This window comes from Cornus florida, unplaced genomic scaffold (assembly GCF_030987335.1).
Source record: "Cornus florida cultivar Cherokee Brave unplaced genomic scaffold, ASM3098733v1 CherokeeBrave_3.0.0_Hap2_Chr02, whole genome shotgun sequence".
In the NCBI taxonomy this organism is placed as follows: Eukaryota; Viridiplantae; Streptophyta; class Magnoliopsida; order Cornales; family Cornaceae; genus Cornus; species Cornus florida.
Window position 1 is genome coordinate 26,747,721 of NW_026775572.1, and position 20,711 is coordinate 26,768,431.

General features: G+C 32.6%; 1 protein-coding gene and 1 long non-coding RNA gene across 5 annotated transcripts; both read left to right on the forward strand.

The window, feature by feature from the left end:
- Positions 1–46: 46 nt before the first annotated feature.
- On the forward strand, positions 47–5,305 carry LOC132294407 (uncharacterized). 2 transcript variants are annotated; one of them, XR_009478056.1, is made up of 4 exons: positions 47–219; positions 2,661–2,726; positions 2,989–3,048; positions 4,913–5,305. It is a non-coding gene; the product is annotated as an uncharacterized LOC132294407 (long non-coding RNA). The 2 variants fall into 2 exon arrangements; XR_009478055.1 differs by lacking the exon at positions 47–219 and adding an exon at positions 1,197–1,573.
- Positions 5,306–6,810: 1,505 nt separating this feature from the next.
- Positions 6,811–13,762, forward strand: LOC132294408 (uncharacterized). 3 transcript variants are annotated; one of them, XR_009478057.1, is made up of 5 exons: positions 6,811–7,005; positions 9,044–9,669; positions 9,746–10,432; positions 10,658–10,745; positions 12,380–13,762. XR_009478057.1 is itself a non-coding variant. In XM_059792251.1 (3 exons), the coding sequence occupies exons 1-3, from the start codon at positions 6,870–6,872 to the stop codon at positions 10,214–10,216; spliced, it is 1,233 nt and encodes a 410-aa protein (XP_059648234.1). In that variant the 5' UTR covers positions 6,811–6,869; the 3' UTR covers positions 10,217–10,616. The 3 variants fall into 3 exon arrangements, 1 of the variants encoding a protein (XP_059648234.1); XR_009478058.1 differs by lacking the exon at positions 6,811–7,005 and having other exon boundaries at positions 8,693–9,669; XM_059792251.1 differs by lacking the exons at positions 10,658–10,745; positions 12,380–13,762 and having other exon boundaries at positions 9,746–10,616.
- Positions 13,763–20,711: the final 6,949 nt, after the last annotated feature.

The following is a 20,711-nucleotide window of genomic DNA, read 5'->3' on the forward strand; positions in this document are numbered from 1 at the left end:
AACAATCAAAACGTGAATAACACCACAGGGCCCAGCCCATCACCTAGCAAACACATTCCTAATCTAGGGTTTGTAGACTACTCATGTCTAAGCCGTGACTCATTCCGGTGCAAGGATAATTGACCTAAATCGACCCATCGTCACTGCATAATCAACCACCCACAAATTAATATTCAGACATTTGAGGCTGTGTCTGTATGTGTTGCTTGCTCAGTTCAGGTACGTACCATCATCCATCTCTTTCATTCTTGATCGAGTCTATAAAATTTTTGTTGTTCTAGTTTTGAGGACAATGTGGTCCAAAGATCCCCTTATATAGTTCTTATGTAATGCCATTAGATGAAATTGTTGCTACATGGTATTTTTTTTTGCTTCCAATTTTTTGTTTTCTGTCTGTGTGGGTTTTCTGTCTCTGTTTGTTTTCTGTTTAGGGTTTAGGATTTTCTGCTCCCACATCTTTTATGTATCTGTTTGTTTTCCTAAAGGACCTAAACCAAATTTTCATCTCACAAGATGGGCCTTGACTAGTTCAGCAATCAAGAGCCCTTTGGTAGCAAAATTCTACTGCCCCGAATTCTTTAATTTTTTCTTGAAACTACTAATTAATATTTTTGGGTTTTATAATTTTTTTAAAAAATGCCCTTATTTTTAATTTTTTTTAAGGGCATTTTAAGGATTTTAGTCTCCAAATAGAAGAATTTTTCTTATTTTTTCAATTTAAAAAATATAGGATTTTTTTTAACAGTAATTTGCGGGATATTTTTTACATATTTACCCATTAGAGTATGTTTTCTTTCTTTTCCTTCTTGTATGCGTCGAGTGAGAGTAACAGAGGAAAAGTAACCAATTACTTTCCACTCACCTTCCAGCACCCAATCATCTTCTGCTACTTTTACTTTATGCAAATGCTTTCCCTTTTAAAACATCCAAAGTTCACTTCTTCTCAAAGCATCAACAACCCACAAATTAGTGATCAGATATTTGAAGCTGTTTATGGTCTTGCTTTGCCAGTTCAGGTACCATATCTCTTCCATTCAAGGCCGGGTGTATGGGCTCTGGTGGGCTTGAGCCCACTACAAACCCAAGTCAACTCAGCCACCATTCTAAAATAAAGGCCCAAGCCAAATAAGCCCAGGGCCGTCCTGACCCAAGGCGACAAAGGCGGTTGCCTATCTCAAAATTTATAGGCCCATGGATGATGGGTCACCAAAAAAACAAAATATTTTTAGGGCAAATCATTTCAGCCTCCCCAATCGCCTCATCTCTACTCTCGTTCTCGACTCTGAACTTGCCCTTTCTCTCTCTATCTGCAGCCAAAATCTAGAAGAATGAGAAGTTCAAAAACCATATATTTCAGTTTATCTATCTGTCTACAAGAATCAAAAGTTCAAAACCTATTACCTATATCAAGACCCATATCGGCATATCATTTCAGATTGTTCAAAAAATCAAAACCCATATCTTTCAGTTTCCATAGCCCGCTGTTCCAGTTCGGGTTCGCCGTTCGCAAGTTTCAGCCGCTGCCTCTCAACTCTCAAGCTTGCCCCCTCTCTCTCTCTGCAACTGCTAACTTGTATGTATGGGTTTTGTTTTAATTTTTCAAAACAAATATTTTTTATTTATTTCTGTAACTTATATATATATATATATATATATATATATATATATATATATATTTATCAATTATATCTACAAGAAAATTTGAATCTGGGCATGAAAAAAGAATCTGAATTGGATTATAAATCTGCAGAGATTGAATCTGAAACAATTTTTATCAACATGCCAAGCTTTTTGAAGATGGAAATCTTTTCAGAACTTAAAAAAAAAAAAAAAAAAAAAAAAAAAAAAAAAAAAAAAAAATATCATAACAAGAACTTTGACAAGCAAAAGTACTTAATATAGGGTAAAGCTCTAAAGTTACTTCTTGAAAATTAAAATACTTACAAAAAGCATGCTTTTGAGTGAATTCCATAGTGTTGGAAGGGGCTTGCCATGAACTACCTCTCACTCTGCTTCCACTAGTAGATTCTCAAATAGGATTAGTAAATTGGTCAAAAGAAGAGATAGGGTACTGAGTGGTGAATTGTTCAGAAATAAATTGGTAATTTTTTTTTTATTAATTACCCAAATAGGATTTCTATGCCTTAATCAGTCAATTGTCTAAAGAAACATTGTTAGTTAACTAAAATTGAATTAAATAACAGTTGATTTTGGTTGATATATTTTGATTTAGCCCACCCCTTTGAGAAATTCTGGATGTTTTGTTTCATATAGAAATACAATATGTGTAATGCACGAAGGATATATTCAATCTTTCTGCCATATTTTTATTTTCAAATTTTGGTTTTTGATTTTCTTTTGTTATTAGAATGCAGAATATCAGGATATTGATTTGTTAATTTTGAAGATTATTCCTAAACTAATGCATTGGTATTTTGTTATTTGATTAATTTAACATAAGAGCTGAGTATAATATGTGTTAATCACACCTATCCATAATCACACCTATTTATACAGATAGGTGTCCAACATTTTGACTTAAAGCATAGTTAGGTTGGGTTGATACATGATACAGATAGTACTAAGATATTGGTGTTTTAATTGTTACGAGTGAGATTGTGAAACATCTTCTTCACAACTTGAGTTTTTCTTTTTTTTAGGGTTAGCATCGGGCCTTAACATTTAGCAAGGATAAGGTTCAAGAAACATACCTCCTCAGTCATCAGGTAACAAACTCTTACTTTTTCTAAAATTTTAATTGGCATTTTTAGGTATTGGTTACTTTTATTTATTCATGTTTTACATACTGATTTTTTGTTTTTATTTTTGTTTCTACATACATATATATAATATTGTTATGATGTGATGCTCGAACAATTTATTAATGGGAATTAAGGACTTGGAAGTTTAGTTTTCAATTTCAGAATATATGTTTTACTAGTTTATTATTGCTTTTAAAACTTTTCCTCTTTTGTCCTAATAATATAGGTCTCTTTTCTGAAAGAAGAGAATTGATGGGAATGGGTGGAGCAGGGAAAAAGAAAATAGGTATGTTTTTTTTTTACCTAGCTAATTGAATTATATAAATTCCCTTGCCGTTGTAGCAGTAATGTTGGTTTTAAAATGACCAATTATGATAAGAAGTCTCTTTTCAGTTTATCTTAATCAAATGTATAACTATGCAAGAGGAATACGTGATTCTAGATGACGATTCTAGATGAGGATGTTAATGTCAACGTTTTGAGGATGTTGATGTCAACGTTGACTCTAGCGATGACGACTGATGAAGTTGATAATTTGTTGATGCACTTAAATTAAGTCAAAGCACTTAGAATTGAAGGAAATTTAGAGTTGAAGACATATTATTGAGCATAGTGTCTAATTCTTTTAGTTACAAGAATATTTGGTCACTTCACACGATTTTTCAGTTCTCAAATTCTGAAACAATGGTGTGTAATATGATTTATCTACTTGTGCTCCTTTTTCATCTCTCTAAATCCTAATTTATCTGTAAAAAAGAAAAAGAAGACTCTATGCAATTTTAATTTAACTTTATCAGTTTGTGAGCATTGACAAAGTTTCTGAAATGTTGAAACTGAAACAACAAAGAAGAGAGAGTCCACCAATAAGAATTACCCAACTTAGGACAAAATAAGCTCTCTAAGCGTCTTGACTAATATTGGCATGGGAGATTTCTATAGATATGGACTTGTGGAGAGAAAGATATATGGTTGGGAGTACAAAAGTGTACGACAACCGTGAACCAACGATAGGGTTGTGAGCTTTTGGCTTGTTTCATGTATCGGATCTAGGAAGTGTACAACAGTGAAATGGAAAGCTCTGATACACTCAAAGTTATAGACAGAGACAATAATTAATATTATATATTTATAACATATTTTACTAATTTAATATGATACTACGTGTATATATATATATATATATATATATTTGTAACTTTATACTTAGACCTAGATATGTTTTGATTTAGCCCACCCCATTGAGAAATCCTGGATCCGCCCTTGCTTCAATTCTTCAGTGTTAAAATTAATTTGTTCACCACATTACTTCTTTGAACTTCTTCATGTTCAATCCTCGTGTATTATATATTTTGAATTTTTTTTTGAGGTAGAGGTAGTGTAGTAAGGTTATATGGTTTTTTTTTTTTTTTTGGTCGCATGACTGTAGAGAAGAGAAAGATAGTTGAAACCCTTGATTGTAATTAGAGGAGAAGATTTTTTATTTTAACTTTTTAGTAGAATTGGCTGGGGATTTAATAGATAATTGCATCTCCTTTATGTTAGTTTTGACTTAAAATATTTTTCTTTTTTAGGTAAAATATATATTTTTTTTATTTTTGTTTTTTCTGTCTTTGGCAAAAGGTGTAGGTTAAGTCCATCAGGGGAAAATAGCGTGCCTAAAATTGATGGGAAGTCATTTTTGTTATGTTTTAATATTTTTTTTTCAAGATATTTTACGGTAACCAAACACCAATATATATATATATATATATATATTCTGAAAAATATTTTACATCCGTTGATGGGTAGTGTGGTGTCCAAATTTTTTGGGAAGTATTTTGGTGTAGGGAAAGAGGATATTAATTCTATATGTGGACATAGAATTACTTTGAAAATTAAGGATCTTATATCGATATAGGTAAAAGATATGTTTTGTGTTTATTACATATCGAACTTCTGTATTTGAGAAAAGAACACACCTGATTTGATCCACTAAATACCAATCTATTAGTTTCTATAACATATAGTTCATTCATCATAGAAATTCAATTGCTACAGTTTAGTCCTCTCGCTCATATAGAAATTAATATGCAGATTGGTGACCCACCATATAAATAAATTCCAAGTTTTATGAAACATCTAACATAAATGCTATATGATAATTGATGCAGGATATTAGCTCAATTTTGCCAATATATATCCGTCAACCACATAGCTGTCTATGTGATGCGCTTCGTGGATGTTCTCTTGAGCTTCATTACAATTCCTATTGGAACCATTATTAGACTCACCCTTGAAGTAGCATCGAAATGGGAGATTGGTTGCCTGAACAAGTTATACTAAAGTATTGAGAATCTTGATAATAAACATTTGCAGGGTGTGAACAAGGACATGCTGCTATAGCCTCGGAGTGCTGCTGAAATTTACTGCAAAAACCTTGAACAAAATTTTGTTAATAGTACTACTAATGAGTACTATGGATTGGTACTATATGCACGTTTTGTAAGAATTTGATAATACATTATTAGATTCATTTTTTAACAAGTTAAGCTTTTTAATCGAAATGGGTGTTTTAGATTGGTATCAAAGACGTGTTTATGAGAAATTTTCTTTTAAAATATATATACGTTTTCAAACTTTTTCTGAGACAGCCTTTCTATCATGTGAATGAATTGATTGAGATGGATCATACCTTTCCCCCTTGAATGCCTATCAGGTAACATAAAAATTGGAATTGAAAAAAAAAAATAGTAGATGATTGTTATTTTGGCATGGCCGACCCAAGAATGTGAAGTGTGTTATTTACACGAGTCTGGTCCTGCACGCTCACGAATCCAACGAGCCAGAAAATGTGAAAACAATATTAAAAATAAAAAAATAATGGCTTATTGAAGTAGAACCGTGGTCTTATTCAAATGGCTTGATGGTTTTAAGTTAGACCCAAGCATCAATTGCACTAACAATATTATATTTTTGAAGTAAATCTTCAAAAATTCACTCATTTTAACATTATATATTAAATTAAATATGATCCTTAGAGGTTAGTTTCGTCTTTGTCTTTTTCTCAACTATACCGTCCATTATTTTCTAAATCAAAATGTGAAATCGTTAGACTCTAAAGTGATTTTCTCCACACAAATATATATATATATATATATATATTATTTAATTTTCTTTATAACAAGCGTTTTATTAAGTCATGTTGAAAATTAAGTTGAGCTTTTTGAATTTCTTTCCCACCTTTTTTTTTTCGGTCCTTTTCTTTTGAGTACTTTTACTTTTGGTTGTACTAATAACTATAGTAATGAAGAGCGACACGTGCATAGACTTAGCCATTAAGAATGACAACATGGCAGGTTTTTGGATGGGCTCCTTCCCTATTGCTGTCCCCATTCTTATATTTATTACTATTTTGTTAGCTTATTAATAAAAGAAAAATGAAAAATTAACATTAAAAAAAACAGAAAGTGAATAACTATATTTGATAAGAAACTCAATTAGTACTATTTTATTTTTATTAATTAATCATAAAAGAATTAATATTGAGAAATTTGAGGCTGTGTTGCTTTTAAACCTTTTGGCTGTCTGAACACTTTCACTTTTGATTGTTGTTGTACTAATAACCATCCATGGCATACTTTAACAATAGAGAGACCTTAAAGGGCAAGTGAAGTATCTTAGTGTTATTCCACATTTTGGATTCAAAATTATGTAAGAAGACTTCCTTCTAGATGCGCGGGGGCATATACACGTATATCCAAAAATATTGTCTTATTCATCAATTTTAATGATGAGGGAAAAACAATATTACCCTTAAATTTTTATTTATTTATTTATTTTTTGAAAATTCAAGCAAATTATATATATTCAAAAAGTAAATTACAAAGACTGAAGTCTTAGAAGTCCAAAAATAATTGGGACCAGCACGTGTGTGTGTAAATATATATACTGTATATATTTGGGTGTGTTTCTTCTCGTATACCAAATAGCCTGATTCGATCTCGATAAGAAATATTGAAATAATAATAATAATAATAATAAGTGAAATAAAAAAAAATAAAAATAAAAATAAAAAATCTGACTTTCCACTGTTTCTAACCCCAAATCATCTTCTTCTACTTTTTCTTGATGCATTTGCTTTCCTTTTTAAAACCCATTTATAAATCAGCATCCATACTTCACTCTTCTCTCCAAGCATCATCAACAACCCACAAATCAAAATTCAGATATTTGAGGCTGTGTTGGTCTTGCTTGCTCAGTTCAGGTACCAATACCGTTTATCTCTTCCACATTTTCCATTATTGAGTGTTAAAATTTTTTCTTTACCCTGTTACTTGTTTGATCTTCTTCATGTCATTATATATTTTGAAGTAGCGTAGTTACTGTTATTCTAGTTTTGAGAGGACAATATGATCCAAAGTTTCTTATGTAAAATGTTGAAAGGGTAGTAGGCTGATGTTTATTTACATGCATACAATATACACTAGAGAGCATGCCATTAGGTGAAATTGTTGCTACATGGTAAACATCTGCTTCCAATTTTTTGTTTTATGTTTTCCTAAACCATGTTTTCCTCCCACAAGATGGGCCTTCACTGGCTCAGCAACCAAATTCTACTGCTCAGGATTCTTTAATTTTCTCTTGAATCTACTAATATGTTCTCATACTCTATTAGGGTCTTTTTCAATTACATGATTATGTAATTGGCACTGGTCCGGTAACCAGAAATTTGATTATTGGCAATCTATTCTGCTAAATTTTGTTTTTTTATTTTGGTGGAGAAGAGATTATACATATAATATTTCGTAGCATTGGTAAGGGATTTAATGGATAAATGGTTGCGGGTTGATAGTGTATTGGCGTTATTACAGCTAACCTTGTGTTTCCAATTTTCAATGTCAGTAATATTACTAATTTCTCCAAGTCACAATACCGAAATGGTTATTGTTTCCATGTAATTTGAGTCTAAAATCGCTGACTGACGTTGCATTCTTTGCAATCAGTTATGAATAAAAGTCCAAACGTTTTCAGTCTCTTGTTTTCCTAACCAGTTTTGTAAGCTATGAGATATTAGAACTTGTTTGTAGTTCAGGCAAGGTTTCATTATTAGGAACAGTTATGATTCTAAATCTTTCATGCTTTACGAGTTACTTGATTAAGTTAAGCCTACAATGACAGTCTTGGGATTATTTTGCATTGATCGATTCCTTAACACTTCCTGTGCAGCAAAAAGGTAGGATGTATGTTACATTCCTAAATTTAAATACTAGAACATCTTGTCCAAATATCTAAACTTTAATCCAACGTACATCCAAAATCATCGTCAACCATCCAAAAAAAAGTCCAGAAATTAATACCATCAACTAAATAAATATATTAAATCATAAAAATAAATCCACAAATATCCCAATATAGCTAAAAATGTCCAGTTCTCATTTCAAGGCACGCACTTCATAACATAAGTCACTCGATAAGCTGAAATATCTAAGATCGAGAATAATCTAGTCAAGCTCTAGTCCGATGCGTGCCTCACCATCAAGGGCTAATCGACGAGTACCTGGATTGAGGTTGAGTAAGAGTTCCTTAGTTGACTTTGAATGGAAAGAAGTATACTAATTAGTTAGGGGTGAAGTGTAAAAAACTCCCTTATAGTTTGAAAAGTGTGCAAATAACACCCTTTACGTTCAAATCACTCCCTTGTAGTATGTAAAGTGTGCAAATAAGGACTTTTCGTCCATTAAATAACAATGGAAAGGCAAAAAGACCAAAATACCGTCCAAAATATGGAATAAATAAAAGGTGCAATAATCTAACACCTACATGCATAAATAATAGGTGGCTAAAAAACATGGTAGACACCAAACAAAAACTTTCTTAATTTTAGTGTAATATGCAACAAGATAGCGGTAATGTTTAATTTTATTACTTAAAATGACAAATTGAAAATTTTTGATTTATACCTTTTCTTTTATGTTATTTACGTTCCTTTTTTTTGTTTGTTTGTTTGTTTGTTAGGAGGGGATGTTGTTTCTGTTCTATATTTGGGTATTCTTTTACAATTTGCATTATTCCTAAACCAATGCATGCTTCAACAATTGTGTGATAAATAATACTTCAAAAAAAAGACCTTTTTTTTTTTTTTTGGTGGATATAAAATATTATGTGTTAATTGACACACAGTACATTTGCTTAAAGTAAAAAGTGAATTTTGCCAGAAAAATTATATTGCTTAGTTACCAATTACTGTATTTTCTTTTTTCTTTTTTTTTTTTCTTTTTTTTTTTTTCCCTTCTGCTTCAAAGCAATGGCAGATGAAGCTTCACAAAGTCTAAGTCTGAAGGTCCTGGTGGATGAAGAGACGGATCAAGTTGTTTTTGCCGAGTCCGATAACGATTTTGTTGATGTTCTATTCAGCTTCATGACTATGCCCATTGGAAACATTATTAGACTCATCCTTCAACAAGCATTTAAATGGGAGATTGGTTGCCTGAACAACTTATATGAAAGTATTGAGAATCTTGACGATAAGCATCTGCAGAGTGTGGGGTGCAAGGACATGCTGCTACGTCCTCGGAGTGCTGCTGAAATTTCCTGCACAAACCTTAAACTAGATTTTGTTAATTGTAATACTTGTGAGTTCTATGCATGCGGATTTTGGTCCGTGCCGCAGCCGCAATGCACTTTGTGTCCTTACCGTACTGGTAGTTGCTATTGTGGAGCCAACAGAAATATTATGTGGAAAGTTAAAAATCGTATCTCTGTTCCTCCAGTTGGAGGGGTTTTTGTGAAACCCACCTCATGCTTTATGATAACAGATGACTTTCAAGTACTGCCCACGTCCACTGTGACTTGCTTAACCTTGCTTAAAGAGCTTGGACCTGTGGATGGAAGGATAAAAGAGAGGAGTATAAACATAGGAAAGGATGAGGTACCTAGTTAACAAGTTGATTATTTTTTTCTTTTAGTCTACATGAAAATAACAAAATGGATGGTCTTTCTCTCAGGTTCTGAATATGCTCAAGTGTTCATTAACATCTATAACACCTTTTTCTGAGACAATCTTGGAATCACCTGCCAAAAGAACAAGGTTTGCAAATCGTCATGGAGAATTCATTCCGAGAAGCACAGATGAATCTCAAAGGGCCATGGGCACAACAAATAAAGAGGCAAAGATAGCTTTGAAGCTTATCATCAACAAATGTAATAACAAGGCATTGTATGTTGAAGCTAGGGAAGATTTTGCTAATCTCATCAGCAGTTTTCTCACCATTCCACTTGGTTACGTCTTTAAAGAATTTCCATGTTTGTCACTGAAGGGATGCTTGGCTAATGTATACAAGAGCATCCAGGCTCTTGATGTTGATGAATTCCTGATATCTGAGGAGATTAAGGCAACTTTAGTCAATCCAAAGATGGCCCCTGGAATACCTTACAATAAGCAGCTCATCCCCATCGAGGAAGGTTTATGTCCGTAGCAGTCAACTGTTTCTTCCCTTTATGAAGTATACAAGTCTAAGGCAACAGTGGCTATAGTTGGCGAGAGATTCATGAAAGGACCGTCAAAATATATGGTGACAGACAATTTGACCATAACACCTTTCTGGCCCATCTCAGGCTTATCTCTTAGTAACAAATTGAATATACCCATCAGTGACATTGTAGAACGAGAAGTAACCATTGGTGAGGAGGAGGTATATTAACTCCACTGGACCTATTGTTTTTTTTTTTCTTTTATATATTTTATGTCGGTCTTGGGTTGAACACTTTTTTCTAGCTATCTGTCTACCCCCTACACGTGCAAGATCGAATCATGTGTGAGGGGGATGTAGGAATATGTTTAGAAGTATTCTCCATTCATAATTGTAGTCCCTTTCCATCTCTCTGACAATTTATATATACATATATTTCTTTTGCAGGCTTTGCGTCTACTAGAGGCTGCTTTTGTTTCAGGATCTGCTCTGACTGATGCTTTAATACTGAAGGAGCCAAAACAACAACCACCAGGTAATAATATCTGTCATCTTGATGCATGAACAGAAAGGAAACTCTTAACAAGAACGCAGTCATAATTTATAATTTGGCATAGTTTCTGTTGTTTTGAGTGGAGTTGAAAAAAAAAAAAAAACCATATCTTTTTTATTGATAAATACAATTATATTTGAATAAACTTAATTGGCAGCTTGCTGGCAGTTTATTTTCTTTTGGTTACATAGAGTTGAGAATTATTTCAATTGTCGACAACTGATAAGTGTTTTTCTAAGGTCATAAGATAGTATGTGCAACCAAGATACTTCTATTTTATTTTCCTAAATTTAGTGATTTTCTTCTTGAGAGAGTACGAGATATCTAGATTTTACCTTACGAAAATAGATCAAACTACATTTTTTTTTCCCGAGTTTTCGTTGTCTTATTTCATGTTCAAATTAAGCAAGGGGATAATTTTGCTTTAATGTTAGATTTTGGAGTTGTGAAGTTCTTACCTAGCTTGTGACATAACTTGCTCTGGACTTATTTCTGTTTAGTGATCGATCAATTTGTTGTCGTCGCTGTTGGGATTTATATGCCCTGGCATAGCAAATTCCTATCTAGATTATAGTGACATATGTTCTTGACATATCTGAAATATTTATGATTTATATAATTGGTGAATTCAATGTATTATGTTTCGATTCACTATGAAATTGATAGTGTCCATGTAATTACAAGAAATATTTATATATATGTATGTGATGACAATCAATGCATGATATATAAATAGTAATTATAAATTGTTCATAGTCGGTAATTATGGATGGACTCATAATTAATTAAGACTTGAACTGGATCTGCGTTAGGTTGAGATATATTGCGAGAGCCGTCATATGCAATTACTCCCTATCACCGTCATGGCATTTGACTCTTAAGCATGAGAAAAGTATAAACTCTTTTATTAATTAATAATTACTTTGATTTGTTCGGCGGATTCTTCGGGATCCTTAGACCGACACTTTGGGTAGTTATGTAATTAATAGTTAGAGGGTTATATTTTCAATATTTGCATCATTAATACTTGTATTTATTTTATATTGATTATGGTTGATCACAAAGTAAATTCGAAGGCCTTCGTGTGTTTTTAGACAAAATGATTTATTATATATTTATTTATTTAAATTATTATTTTTGTCAAACAAATGTTTTATTGTGATCGAGCCAGAAATAATCAGAGGTACCAAAATAGATATATTAATTAAGTAGTCGGATTGATAGCTTTATTTATCCGATAACTAATTATGCATAGAGGGGTCAAAGTGCAATATTGACTTAGAGGTTATTTATTATTTAATTGGAGTTCAATTAATTTCTTTTAGTGGAGTAGAAATTAATTTATGAATTAATTGAATTGGGTCCATGGACCGGGCCAATTATTAATTCATTGTAGCCAATAAAATAATAGGCCTAATGGATTCTCACTCATAGCCCAACTTGATATTGGAATCATATTAGATTTGAGACATATGAATTAGAGATGGAGAAGGATTTGTTGTTTCCTTTTCTTTATTTTTATGTTGCCTATAAATATACATGGTCTATGTATATTTTAGGAGGTGATTTTTAATGAGAAGGAAAAATGAATTTATTTTCTCTCTCTATAAAATTAGGGTTTATGTTCTCATCTAATGGAGGCTCCCACAAGCCTAGTTTTCCAAGGTCATTCATGGAGGCTTATGAGTGATTCCTAAAGGCAAAACAATTACCAAGAAGATGGAGATCCAAGAAGAAGGCATCTTGCTAAGGGATCTACAATAAGTGAGAACATTCACTTTAGAGGAAAGTTTTAAAGGTTTACTCAGACCTTTGATGTAAGTATTCAATTTGTTAATTGAATGATACATCATATTTTTATTTTTGCGTAAAACTTGTCTCTATGTGATGAATCAAGATCTATGAATCAAAATCCCTCGAAAAGTTTTTAAAACTTGCACGTTTCCCAATAGTGGTATCAGAGCCATGGTTTGATTCATTACTAGAGATCATGATTTTATGAAAATCATCATTCATGGATCCAAATTTATATATGCATATGTGTATATTTTTATATGATCATGATGTATGTATATTTGTGATTGGATGAATGTTGATGAATGTTTGGGCCATGGATGAAGCTTATAGGTTATTGGAATGTAATTTTATCTTTGGATGAATGTAATTAAGGTTTTGATTTAGCCGTTTGAAAGTTTAATGATGTAATTTAATTTTTTCCATTGTATTTCAAATTGTAAATTTATTTAAAGCTATGTAATCTTCATCAAAGGATGTTATGAAGCTTCAAGAAGGTCCAAGAGGGTTAAATTAGGCTTCAGGAATTTTCTAGGGTTTTTTAGAAATTTTTCAGAATTTTTCTGGAATTTTTTAAGGCCTAATTTAATTTCTGAAATTTTTTTAATTTAATTTCTGGTATTTTTCGGCAATTTTCCGGTGACCTTTGATGCTAGCCGGCGGCGAGAGGTACTGCTGGAAGTCTTGATCAATCAGGTGTGACGCGGTACACAATCATACTATGCAACCTGATGAGTTACCGCTGGATTAAATCAACATAGGAGCTTTTATCACATGTGGCGCGTGGGATGGTGCAATCAGCACCTTAGGAACAAAGCTGGCGCGTGTTCCTCACGCGCCAGTACATTCAGAAGCTCAACGCACGTGGCAGCGCGTGATGGCGCGTGCCACGCGCCCAATGATTTCACCAGCGCGTGGCAGCGTGTGAAGGCGCGTGCCACGCGCCTATGGCTATTCCAAGCGCGTGGGGATGCATACTAGCTTCCTTAGGCGCATGCCAGTGCGTATAGGATCCTCCGGGCGCGTTCCAAGTAGCGTTTTGCTTATCCTAACGCGTACCAGCTTCCTATAGGTGTTGACGGACTGTTGAAGGATGCCCGTACAATACTTAGAGTAACTAAATGTTAAAAGCTGAATCCATTGGCCATTTAAATTGCTTCTGTCTGTTATTTATTTATTTAACTGATGCATGGAATAATTAATTGTTTATTATTATTATTCATGCATTGGATCCATGACATTTAATTAAATGACTTGATTTATATTAATTAAATTATGAAAATTAATTGGATTTGATTACTAATTAATTAGAGGCCACTTATTGGGAAACGAAAAATTATTTTTGTAAATTATTTTTGAAGTGTCCCTCAAATTAAATATTAGTGAATCATTTAAGTCCAAATATTTTCTAAATTTAATTGGATTAAAATCAAGACGTTTTGCATACATTATATCATGTAAATGAATAAATTCAAAACCCTAATTATGAATGATTAAAAATTGAGTGGGAGCGGGGATTTTTATACATTACCCCATGGCCTTCGTTATTAAACCATTGTAATTAGATCTTCAAAAATAAGGCCCCACGCATGATTTGAAGAGTCTTAATATTACAAGAATGGTTATCTCATGAAAATAATAATATTAAATGTTCATTGTAATTAGATCTTTAAAAATAAGGCCCTACGCATGATTTAAAGAGTCTAGATTATAATGACAAGATATTTAATGTTTTATTTTTCATTAGAGTATTAATAACGTTATACACTCAATCTAAAATTAATAGTGCTAGCTCCCCAACGGAGTGGTCTATACTAGGTGATTTTAGAAAGGCTAAACATAATCGGGAATCATTTCATATAGATAGACAAGGCATTGTCTTAAGAGATATGGAAATGATGGGATTTGCCCGCCAATAGCAATAATGAACTTCGCCAACCGAATAAGTTATTGACGTATTGGTTATTCGATTTTTTTATGCAGTGGTTAAGGGACCCACATACTATTTTAATGGAAGTGCTCGTCTAATAGTAAATGAATCTCAACAATAGTAATAATGAACTCCTCTAACAGGATAAGTTATTGACATATTGATTGGTTGATTTATTATGCTACAGAGTTGAGGGACCCGCATTAATTAAAAGGGATTATTCACCAATAATAATAATGATCTCTTGTTCGATTGAGATTTATTATATTATGTGGTTAACAAACTCATTTTAATTTTAAATATGCATGACAGTATTAATAATTCACCTTGCATATTGTATAAATGCATTTATATTCAGATTATTTATGTCTTATCCATTTTATCTGCTTGTTTACATATTCAATGTGTTTGGACCTCATTTATAATGACTGGAAAATGAAGTTAGATATTTTATTCACAACGTAAGGGTACGAAATGTATTTAATACTCCTATACCTAATTCATTTACTTTAGGATACTTAAATAGATGTTTTGGTGAGATTAGATAGAGAATATGCCAAAGTACTATATCAGACTTAAATAGTATCAAGATAGTCTAAGGAACTCCAGTATGAAATCGAATTTTGGAAAATGATTGTTTATTATTTAAAAATTAGCTGGAGATCAATAAGGCTGACTTGGGTGGTAAGTTGCAAGTTGACATAATTATTGCCTTGTTACCAAACTCGTTCGACTCTGTTAGAGTGAACTAAATAAGGAATCAGTTTGAGTTTACACTCGCTGATATTCTTATAGAATTGGTAACAGATGAAGGGATAATCAAGAGTATGGGTGTTCTTATCAATCTAACCTAGTCTATACCATCTTCTTCTAGGCCCAAGTGGACGGGCAAAACAAAGAAGAAGGATGATAATAGGACTAGGCTAGCACAAAACATAGGTATTCAAAAAGGTTAAAGGGAATAAGGCAGTGTATGTTGAAGGCGAAGAAAACTATTTCTTTTGTCGCTAACTAAAACACTAAAGGACGAACTGTTTAAGCAATGACATGGCATAGGAAAATATATATTTAATCATTGAGCCATGTTATGTGGTTGCGTCTATTAATTCCTGATGGATAGATTCTGGAGCCACTAAACATGTTTGCAATTTATTGTACGGATTTCAGGAATCCAGAAGCCTTGATGATATAGATATATATTTATCTTTTGACCTGATGCCAAGGTTGTAGTTAAGTCAGTGGGAGTATTACATCTGAAATTAGAGAGTATGAGGATATTAGTATTAGAGAACTATCTTTATGCACAGAAGTTAGACGCAATCTAATTTTTGTTTCACTTGTGGTTTATAAAAACTGTGTTGTTATTTTGTAAAACTGGTTTTATAAAATTGAATAGATATGCGATTGCTTCTGGTGCATTGAAAGATGGTTAATATACTATAATCACAAACTCTTAAGATTTGCAGGATGTAGAAACTAATGTTGCATCTTCTAGATTGAATGTTAAGAGGAAAATTATTATTCCTGACTCATTGTATTTTTAATGTCTATTTTTGGGTTGTTATCAATCAAAATGAGATTCAAAGATTGGTCAAAGAAGGTTAATTACCTAGTGAGGCAAGGAAGCCTAAACCAAACTTGTGAACCCTGTTTTGAAGGATAGATAACTCTTAGGGCTTAATCAGTCAGATGAAATAGACATAAAGGACAATTGGAGTCGGTACACACTGACACGTATGGTCTTATGAACATCCAAGCAAGATTACTCACGTTTTGGATAAGTTTATCTGATGCAACACAAGTCTTAAACTCTTGGTATATTCTGAGAAGGTTAAGACTGATGTGGAGCACAGATTAGGTAAACTTATCAAGACACTTCGATCTGATCGAGGATATGAGTATTTCTTGGGCTAGTGCAAAGACTATATGGTCAATGAGGGTGTTGTGTACCAGTTTTCCACAATTGACGCTAAATGCATTTAGGTGTCAAAAAGGAATAACAGAATTCCACTTAACATGGTTAGATCTATGATCAGTTATGCCACATTATCTCTTTCATTTAAGAGTTTAGCGTTAATGACATCGATGCGCATTATGAACTGCATTCCATCTTAGTCTGTCTTAAGGATACCGTTGAGCTGTGTTTTTAACTAAATCTTAATTTGAATCACATGCACATATGGGGTAGTCTTGCACATGTGCGCTTGATATGGACAAGTAAGTTGAAAACAGATCATACGTATGATAGATTTGATAGCTACTCTAAAGGTCACTAGGACGGATTATTTTATGATCTCAAAGATAAAAGTTGATTGTTTTCACTCACTGTTTATCTATAGGAGAATCATATTATGAATCACATACCTAGTAGCATAATGTTAGAGAATTTGGTATGAGTACCAGATGTACCACATGTGAACACACTTATTATAGAGATTGAGAATAATATATGAATTCCCTATTGATGCGTTAGCATCATCTACTACACAGATTCTTGCATCGGTACATTGATGTAGTGGGAGGATTATCATCCAATTCGACAGTATCATGTTTTTAGGTAAGACCATTATGGACATCCCTGTTAAACATGAGTTGGACCCAGTAAGCTACACGGAAGCGTGAACCGATGTGGATACAGATCGTTTTGGTGAGTTACTATGAAATCAGAGTTGGAATCTATGTATTCTAATAAATTCTGGGATCTTGTAGAACTTTCTAATAGGGTGATTCCTATGGAAGGCAAGTTAATCTATAAAAAGATACCAGAAGATTTCTTAGTGAATAAATCATGAGTGTACAAGGGAATGTCATTATTTTTCTAATTCTATATATATTGATGACATCCTACTCATTTAGAATGATGTGGAAGTTTTGTCATCAATAAAGAGGTAGTTGTTCAATTACTTTTAAATGAAGGATTTTCAAGATGTAAGCTAGATTCCTAGGATCAAGCTTTTGCAAGATCAGGTTAAAAGGAAAATAGGCTTATCTTAATAATCCTACATTGATAAAGTTTTGACCAGGGTTGGTATGCATAACTCAAAGAATGAGTTCTTGCTTTATTGATATGGATGGCTCTCTCTAGTAAGTAGTTTTTCAAGACTATCAAAGGAGATTGAGCAAATGAGACTGGAACAATATGTTTCGGCATATGAGAGTCTCATATATGCCATGGTCTATACCAAACAGGACATCCGCTACATAGTAGGGATAGTCAGTAGAGATCAGTCCAATACTGGACTTGACAACTGGTTTATTGTGAAAAATATCATTAAGTACCTAAGGAAAACCAATGATATCATATTCATTTATGGATGTGATGATATGGTCCTAGTCAGGTATGCTAGTTCTGATTTTCAATCAGAAGTAGATACTATGAGGTTCATGACTTAGTGTATGTTCACTTAATGGAAGGGAGATCAGTTGGTAGATTGTTAAGCAGATTTCAACTGCTGACTCAAACCTGTAGGTGGAATATATTGCAGCCTTAAAGGCGGCAAAGGAAGCCTATTAGTTTGATCTCACTGATTTAGAGGTTGTGGAGTATACTAGCCTACCTATTGAGCTATGTTGTGACAATAGTGCAGAAGTAGTCCAAACCAATGACCCAAGGTTCCATAGAGGAACAAGATACACTGAGAGGAAGTATCATGTTCTACATGATATTGTTCGGCAAGAAAATGCACTTGTAGTTAGAACATTGCATTGGAACACAACTTTGTTGATCCATTATCAAAGGTGTCATTGATCAATAATTTTGATCATCATCTGGATAACATTGGAGTTAGGTGCAATTTGAATTGGCTATGAGGGCAAGTGGGAGCTGTTGGGATTTATATGCCCTGACATATCAAATTCCTATCTGGATTATAGTGACATATGTTCCTGACATATCTGAAATATTTATGATTTATATAATTGGTGAATTCAATGTATTATGTTTCAATTCACTATGAAATTGATAGTGTCCATGTAATTACAAGAAATATTTATATATATGTATGTGATGACAATCAATGCATGATATATAAATAGTAATTATAAATTGTTCATAGTCGGTAATTATGGATGGGCTCATAATTAATTAAGACTTGAACTGGATCTGCGTTAGGTTGAGATATATTGCGAGAGCCGTCGTATGCAATTACTCCCTATCACCGTCATGGCATTTGACTCTTAAGCATGAGAAAAGTATAGACTCTTTTATTAATTAATAATTACTTTGATTTGTTCGGCGGATTCTTCGGGATCCTTAGACCGACACTTTGGGTAGTTATGTAATTAATAGTAAGAGGGTTATATTTTCAATATTTGCATCATTGCTACTTGTATTTATTTTGTATTGATTATGGTTGATCACAAAGTAAATTCGAAGGCCTTCGTGTGTTTTTAGACAAAATGATTTATTATATATTTATTTATTTAAATTATTATTTTTGTCAAACAAATGTTTTATTGTGATCGAGCCAGAAATAATCAGAGGTACCAAAATAGATATATTAATTAAGTAGTCGGATTGATGGCTTTATTTATTCGATAACTAATTATGCATAGAGAGGTCAAAGTGCAATATTGACTTAGAGGTTATTTATTATTTAATTGGAGTTCAATTAATTTCTTTTAGTGGAGTAGAAATTAATTTATGAATTAATTGAATTGGGTCCATGGAACGGGCCAATTATTAATTCATTGTAGCCAATAAAATAATAGGCCCAATGGATTCTCACTCATAGCCCAACTTGATATTGGAATCATATTAGATTTGTGACATATGAATTAGAGATGGAGAAGGATTTGTTGTTTCCTTTTCTTTATTTTTATGTTGCCTATAAATATACATGGTCTATGTATATTTTAGGAGGTGATTTTTAATGAGAAGGAAAAAGGAATTTATTTTCTCTCTCTAGAAAATTAGGGTTTATGTTCTCATCTAATGGAGGCTCCCACAAGCCTAGTTTTCCAAGATCATTCATGGAGACTTATGAGTGATTCCTAAAGGCAAAACAATTACCAAGAAGATGGAGATCCAAGAAGAAGGCATCTTGCTAAGGGATCTACAATAAGTGAGAACATTCACTTTAGAGGAAAGTTTTAAAAGTTTACTCAGACCTTTAATGTAAGTATTCAATCTGTTAATTGAATGATACATCATATTTTTATTTTTGCGTAAAACTTGTCTCTATGTGATGAATCAAGATTTATGAATCAAAATTCCTCGAAAATTTTTTAAAACTTGCACGTTTCCCAACAGTCGCACCTATATGTTTTTTAGCTTTGATCTAATCTTGTTTTCTACTAAATTGTTTCTTGCAGCTTAAGTACTCCAGCTGTACGTTTTCAAAGACTGAAGGTATGTGGCAAGTGAAATTTGCACAAAAATTAGTTCTTAGATGCCTTCGAGCTTGTAATCCAAGATCTCTTGATGGTGGTTGTTTTTGGTAATGAACTTTCTTGGACTTGGTATATTTATATGTGGTATTAGCTCTTTGTAGGACTTTTGTGCCAATTTGGCTACATAGGTATATGATGCTGATGGTAGTTCAGGGCATAGACTCTGTATTTAGAACTGTTATTTATATATTTGGGTAGCGTTTGGTGGTGTTGCATTTCCTGTATGTATTATATTATTTTGGTGATTTTGCACTTCTCGAGTTCACTTCCATTTCATCAATTCAAAAAAAAAAATGAAATTATTATCTACATGGGGCAAAATGATCTTAATAAATGCTAAAGTAGCATAAGGAATATTTTCTGTGATCAAAATAGATGGACCCCACAAGTCTCTAGACTACACGCGATGAAGTAACAAAAAAAAAAAAGGGTCATAGATAAAACCATGTCATTATTTACGTAATTAAATAGAGGATTCAAATGTAGATTGTATATAAATAACATTGAATAAATTTTGTCCTTAAAAGAAATTTCTTCCGGAGATTTCTTTGTATGTTTTAACAAAGAGAAGTATAAGTCGCATTATCCGTTTAAAAGCCATTTTTCATTAATTAAAAGAAAAAATTATCACTAGTATGTGAGAGTTCTTTTTCTCATTTCACAAAAATGAAACTTTGCAATGCATGTGTACTTACTTGATATAAAAAAACTTTAAATTATATTGTCCTCTTCAAAGGATTAAACAAATTATACATTGGTAAACTATTTAACGTGTATTATTTTAATATTTTTTGGGATTTGATATGTATGCTCAATGAAGTTTTTAGCATTTT